Consider the following 7,500-nt stretch of genomic DNA (forward strand, 5'->3'; position numbering starts at 1 on the left):
GATATTGTTTGTTGTTTTTCTTGTGTCGTTATGTTGACATAGATACCGAATGAATGGTAATTACTACATTCTCAGCCAACAACAAAATGGCGCTGAATGCATTCATTGGTGGACACTTTTTAGGCTTCGTACGTATTCTCATTCGTTTAATTCTATGCCAGCACGGCAAACGGAGGTGCATAAAAACGGTGCATTTTTTTTTACACCGCAAACGGAGGGGCATAAAAACGCCACCTTATGAAATACTTCTCCGACGAGCTTAAAAGTGTATCCAGAGGAGAAAAACATTATAAATCTGATCATGTTTTGACTTTTATACATTCTGATCACAGGACATGTGAAAAAGTTCTAGCCAGAATGAAGAATAAAAAGTACTGATTTTCTTTGTTTAGAACCGAGCTGCTCGTTGCTGGGCGGACGTGACATCAGAATATTGAATCCTATTCCAAAAAGCAAGAGTGTAAGAATCGTATAATATTATCATTAAATTTATTACCTAATTTCCTTCCCAGATAGTAAAAGATGGCACGGCTCTGTGTGTAGGCCTTCCCTCCGTGTTCCAACATGGGCAACAGGCCAAACTTGGTAGCTGGTTAGAAGAGAGGATTAAAAACTAAAAACATTTCAAATTGGATTTATTTTACACAGTGTAACAATATCCACAAAAGAATGAGCTCAAAATTGTTTACAAGGTGTCCTGAGCCAACAGCAACACAAGACAAGAAAATAAGAAGCCATCACTCTGAAACCAGAATGTGTGTTTGTGTGCTTGTATGTATGTATGTGTGCATGACTTAGACCCGCTTCACATCTGCAGTTAAAAAGCTAGTTCTACGCGAGTAAAATGGAAGGTGTGAATGCACGTCGGCAGGCCAAAGTGATAGTTTGATGGCGTCAGTTCAACATTTGAAATGCCAGATACTTTCATGGGGGTTACCGCCAGAAGGGGGATTTGCTCGGTAATGGCCCTTGAGCGTGAAGAATGGCGCTCGATGACATACAATCTCTGAAGGGAGACGGAAATCCGGAAAGAAAAATTAAGGTACACACATAGGATAGACTTGTCCAGACAAAGGTCAGCTTGTTCGGAAGGCGCCGATGGTCAAGTCGAGGAGACGCCAAATGAGTGGTTACCGTTTGGTTTAGGTTTAAAAACTTAAATGATCCTTGCTACACTTTGAGGTCACATCAATATCAGAGTTATCACCTTAATCAAGGCATTAGCAACTTTTGCGCGTTTGATATTTTGACCTTTTCTTTGCTGACCTGACCTGAACTTTTTATTTGGAGAACCGCTGTCCTAGACAACACCATGGACCTAAATTTATAATGAAATTAAGGTATTGCGGATGATGACCATATGGGTACAATAATATGCATTTTATAGAAAGATTTGTCCACAATTCAAGGGGACTGAAGCGCGTAAATGTCAAAAAATTAACTCCCTTGGTTTGAGTGGGTTAAAACTGAAAATCAAGGGAGTTAATTTATAAAAAAACATATTATAAAATTTAAGTCTGTGAAGAAGACTTACTGGGTTTGAGTTCTTTCCATTCGTCACTGTTGACTCTGACGTCATCATAGGCCACCCCGGCGAGGGCAAAGAGGAGCCGGCTCATCTCGGCACGTCCTTTGCTGTTGAAGTATGTGAGCTTGTATTCGGCCATCTTGGTGGTAGTGATGGTGATTGTTAGTTGGTTGTTATGGAATCTGTTGACAAATAATATAAACAACATTCAATTAAAGGAGGAGGAGGAGGAGGAGGAAGAGGAGGAAGAAGAGGAGGAGGAGGAGGAGAAGAAGAAGAAAAAGAAGAAAAAAAGTTGAGCTTTTATATAGCGCAATATCCACTAAATGTGCTCAAAGAGCTTTACAAGGGGTCCCTGGCCAACAGCAACATTTAGGACGGGACAGGACGCCTGTTAGGCGATGTAATAATTTTTTTTCGGACAGAGACAACACTGTTAACGGCCAGGTACGCATTTTACACCTGCGTGCGGCGAGAGAATGTGAGTAAAGAGCCTTCTCCAAGGACTCAACTATGCGCCGAGCGAGGCTCGAACCCAGGACCTTCCGATCCGAAAGCGAGTGTCATACCACAAGACCACATAGCCGCAAGAAGAAGAAGACGAAGAAGAAGAAGAAGAAGAAGAAGAAGAAGAAGAAGAAGAAGAAGAAGAAGAAGAAGAAGAAGAAGAAGAAGAAGCCGATGTTGATGTTAATGATGACGACAACGGTGATAATGATGATGACAGAGAGAATTTCCGATAAAAATCTTTAACGGAATGTCATACTTTAACATCATAGCATTTCGGCCAGTGCTCGGAATCAAATTGTTCATTACTATTTATTTCTCTACTTTTTTTATTGGGGGGGGGGGGGGGGGGGGAGGGTCCACTCGTCATATGTTTACTTCTTTCCAGCATTTAGGTTTCCCAAATGATTTGTCTTTTTATTATTATGCCATAATTTGTACCGTTATTTTGCCCAAAACTCTCCAGTCAACCGAGGTCCAGGTTTGAGAGATTTTGCGAAGATGAGGGTCTTTTAAATCGACGGATATTTGAAGGACCATTTTTATGGTCAAAGTTTGAAAAACGTTGTTTTGTTTTTTGGGGTTTTTTTTTTCTTTTTCTAGGGGGGGGGGGGGGGGGTTTGTTTTTTTCAGAGTGCAACAGTAAAGCGTTTTGACCGACGTGTACATATTTACAGGTCCGATAACCCAAATAATTAAGGATTCATGGTTGTAATGGAAAAACACCCTCAAACCAAATCAAAATGTCTTCCATTACAACAACGTTAAATCAAGCCCACAATTGCGTTCTTGTTATCAATCTGACCTGCAAATACATGCACATTGGTTTCGACTTTGGCTTCATTTTGTTTTGTTTTGTTTTGTTTTTTTGGTGGTTTTAAGCCGCTTGCGACACATTGTAGGTCATTTGAACAGCAATGATGGTTTCATTTTAATTTGTGAATGCGTACTTGGTGAAAGCAGTAAGAGATGGTATCGAATCCGAGTGACATCGATTCCAGCCTAGCCATGAAGGTTGAGCAAACCCGCCTAATTAAATTTTTTAAAGGATTCGTAGTTTTTAGGAGATAAAAACTGCAGTCGACATTGTTAACTTTATATATCAACAATTTACTTTGACAAGGAATAAATAACTCTTCAAAATCCTTAAAATTATGTCGTCTGGCACCAAACTTCCATTTTCAATAAGTTTTAATGACGTGAGATGCTCATAAAGGTCTGAAATTGGAGGCAAAAATGCGTAATTCTACGATTTTTCGTAGTAGTAAGTGGTTCTGTGGTTAGGGCAAACTTGACCACAAGTGTTATGTAATTAAAATGTGGACGTAGAGGTCAATATTAAGTTTTGTTTTGTTTTTGTTTTTAATGGTTTTGTACCGTTTACGTCACATGCAGGTCATTCGGGGTTTTTTTCGTTGTTTTTTTTTTTTTACATTAAAAAAAATTATTTATTTATTTTATATTTTTTGTTTTGTTTTGTTTGCTTGCTCAATTTCAAGGCCAATGGATTCATTTTAATCTGTGAATGCGTACTTTGTGGAAACAGTAAGAGATGGTATCTAATCCGAGTGGAATCGATTCCAGTCAAGTCATGAAAGGTTAGGACAAACTTGACCATTCGTGTTGTGTAATTAAAATGTAGACGTAGAGATCAATAATGGACAAGGCCACCAACACCTCTACAGCAAACATTCCTTCTGTATGGTCAGTGGTCCGAGCATCTTTCGTAACAAGAGCTGTATGGGTGGAAAAGGAGACGAGTGAAGGAGGAGGAGGAGGGGAGAGGGGTGGGGAAGGGAGGAGGAAGAGGAGGTGGTGGATAAGATGAAGGAGGAGGAAGATGAGGGGGAGAGGAGGGAGGATGAAGAGGAGGTGGTGTAGAGGAGGAGGATGAGGAGGAGGAAGAGGAGGGGTGAGGAGGGGAGGAGGAGGAAGAGGAGTGGAGGAGGAGGAAGAGGAGGGGAGAGGGATAAGAAGGGGAGGAGGAAGAGGAGGTGATGGATGAGAAGAAGGAGGAGGAAGAGGAGGGGAGAGGGGGAAGATGACGGGGATATGGAGGAGGAGGAAGAGGAGAAAGGGGAGGAAGAGGGGATGAGGAGGAGAAAGAGGAAGAAGAGGAGGGGAGAGGGGTGATGAGGTTAGGAGGAAGAGGAGGTGGTGGATAAGGAGGAGGAGGAAGACGAGGAAGGTAAGAAGAGTAAGGAGGGGGAAAGATTTGTCGGAGACGAATCCATGTCCTTATATAGATAGATAAATAGATAGATAAATAGATAGAGAGATATATAAAGATAGATAGATTGACAGATAGATAGCTAGACAAACAGACAGACAGACAGGCAGGCAGGCAGACAGACAGACAGACAGACAGACAGACAGATAGATAGATAGATAGATAGATAGATAGATAGATAGATAGATAGATAGATAGATAGATAGATAGATAGATAGATAGATAGATAGATAGATAGGTAGATAGATAGATAGATTTAGATAAATAAATAGACAGATAGATAGATAGATAGATAGATAGATAGATAGATAGATAGATAGATAGATAGATAGATAGATAGATAGATAGATAGATAGATAGATAGATAGATAGATAGATAGATCAGATAGATAGATAGATAGATAGATAGATAGATAGATAGATAGATAGATAGATAGATAGAAGATAGATGATAGATAGAATAGATATAGATAGATAGATAGATAGATAGATTAATAGATAGATAGATAGATAGATAGATAGATAGATAGATAGATAGATAGATAGATAGATAGATAGATAGATAGATAGATAGATAGATAGATAGATAGATAGATAGAATAGATAGAAGATAGATAGATAGATAGATAGATAGATAGATAGATAGATAGATAGATAAGATAGATGATAGATAGATAGATAGATAGATAGATAGATAGATAAAGATAGATAGATAGGTAGACGAAAATCATACCAGCCGGAGATATCGACGTCGCTGAATGCCGTCATCATCATCATTATCATCATCATCATCATCATCATCATCATCATCATCATCATTATCATCATCATCATCATCATCATCATCATCATCGTTATCATCACCATCATCATCATCATGATCATCATCGTTATCATTATTATTATTATTATTATTATTATTATTATTATTATTATTATTATTATTATTATTATTGTTGTTGTTGTTATTATTATTAGTATTATTATTACTATCATTAAATTTTTATTATTATTATTATTATTATTATTATTATTATTATTATTATTATTATTATTATTATTATTATTATTATTATTATTATTATTATTATTATCATTATTATAGAGATAAATAACTGAGTGCCTCACATACATTGTATTGCAGAATAAATATCGTATCACACAGTATAATACTTAACTATCAGACCTATTATTATTATAATATATTTTCGATAAAGAGTCGACATGCCACTGAGATTACACAGCTATTCATCATCTCTTTTATTTAGAACACATTCAATCTCTATAATGATAACATTTCAGCTGCTACACACTTCATGAAACGGCTCGCGGGTTCGACCAATTATTCTGTGTTTGTATATTTTCTTTTATATTTCTATTATATTATCATATTATTATTCTCTCCAATTTTTCAAAGCAACAAAGAAGTCAGTAGAGATTTTAAAATTGAGAAAACATTCGAACTATACTGCCGTATTCTGGAGGAAAAAAAACATAATATTTAAAAATTTGGCCAGAAAACTCATGCTTCAAATATCGATCGATTTAATTGACCCTCATCTTGGCAAAAACTCTCAAACCTGGGACTATGGCCGAAATCTCAGGTTTGAGAGTTTTTCCAAGATGAGGGTCAATTAAATCGATCGATATTTGAAGGACGAGTTTTCTGGCCAAAGTTTCAAATATGGTTGGGTTTTTTTTTTTCCAGAGTACGACAGTATAAGTATAATGACAACAGTTTTAGCTGGCTAGGTAGGGGGCCTACACACCCATGAGTTGGATTCAAGCCTGATGTCACGTCGCCCAGCAACGACGAGCAGCGTGATTCGAAACAAAAGAATATCGGTGCTTTTTATTCTTCATGCTGGCTAGAACTTTCCATTTGTCATGTGATCAGAATGTATAAAAGTCAAAACATGATCATATTTATCATGCTTTTCTCCTCTGGATACACTTTTATGCTCGTCGTAGAAATATTTCATAAGGGCGTCCGCCATTGTTCCGATAGTTTAGAGACAGTTACTAAGTTAATGTGATTGAGTACATTATTTTGTAAACAAACGTTTTCATATTCAAGCATTATCTATAATATATAAAACTGATAATCACCAAGGTTTCAAAAACCCTGAGAATCATCTAACACTTTGATTCGTTTGCAAAATACCATGCAACAAATCTATACATCTATTACATAAGTGAAACACATTTAATATATAATTCGATAAACTAACGCTGTCTCTTGAAATGAGTAAGCATTTTCAAGGCTGCAATATGATGTGATTGAGTGCATTATTTTGTAAACAAAGCAACAAACTTTAAAATATTGATATTATTCAAGCATAATATGACATAATTGATGATATCAAGGTTTCCAAAAAAAAAAAAAAAACCAACCCGCAAACCACCTAACACCAGTTTTCATACGGTTTGATTCGTTTACAAAATACCATGCAACAAATCTATATTATATCAAGTGAAAGACGTTTAATATAATTCGATAAGATAACGCTGTCTCTTGAAGTGAGTAAGCATTTTCAAGGCTGCAATGTGATGTGTTAGATTTTGCGAGCCCTTAATTAGGTAGTATTAAAAACAAATAATATTATTCAGATCAAAATGCATTTTAATTTTATAATTCAATCATCTGCATGTATAAAGAATATAATATTTTTATTTTTAGTAAATCGCACTAGAAAAAGGTACTAGAATAATAATATTAAGTCTTAGTAGTACTTACCTCAGGACGAGAGGGGCGTAGAATGGCACAGCGACAGACGGGCACACAACAAAATGAAATCGCAACACGTCGACACAACAGTCGGCAGCGAAGGCGAGTCGAAGAGATAATCACGTTGAAACGCTGTGTCACGAAGCCCAAGGCAAATCTAAGGACCCCCATAGACGTTGAGTTTTGTACCGGTGATGCGAATCGTCTGGGTCGCTGCGACCCGATCCCTGCGTCAGTCGCAGATGATTTTTGCCCACACACGGTGCGATATTACACACCGACCGTCACCGGTCCCAGTTACTGTCTCTCTATTCTATTTTTCGTCTTGCGCACAAAAGTGATTACTTCTCACTAAATTATATCAATCAGACTGTTGAAGAAACGAAAATGACGTCACTCAACTCTTTGTTATGGTATTAAGACAGCCATTTTGGTAATTAGTTCTCACTAAATTATATCAATCAGACTTTTAACGTTCAAGGTTACTCGTAGTTTTGTGTGTCGTTA

General features: G+C 37.1%; 1 protein-coding gene across 1 annotated transcript in view; it reads right to left on the minus strand.

The window, feature by feature from the left end:
• LOC144975144 (glutathione S-transferase 1-like) overlaps positions 1-7,125 on the minus strand; it is a 16,273-nt gene extending 9,148 nt beyond the window's left edge. Inside the window, exons 1-3 of the mRNA XM_078918925.1 lie at positions 7,003-7,125; positions 1,535-1,710; positions 497-589 (exon numbers count right to left, since the gene is read on the minus strand). Coding sequence (XP_078775051.1) covers positions 497-589; positions 1,535-1,667 — 226 coding nt within the window. The 5' untranslated portion in view covers positions 1,668-1,710; positions 7,003-7,125. The remainder of the gene's footprint in view (positions 1-496; positions 590-1,534; positions 1,711-7,002) is intronic.
• Positions 7,126-7,500: the final 375 nt, after the last annotated feature.

Source organism: Berghia stephanieae, chromosome 6 (genome assembly GCF_034508935.2).
Source record: "Berghia stephanieae isolate SIO BIC M18660-M18661 chromosome 6, UCSD_Bste_1.3, whole genome shotgun sequence".
NCBI lineage: Eukaryota > Metazoa > Mollusca > Gastropoda > Nudibranchia > Aeolidiidae > Berghia > Berghia stephanieae.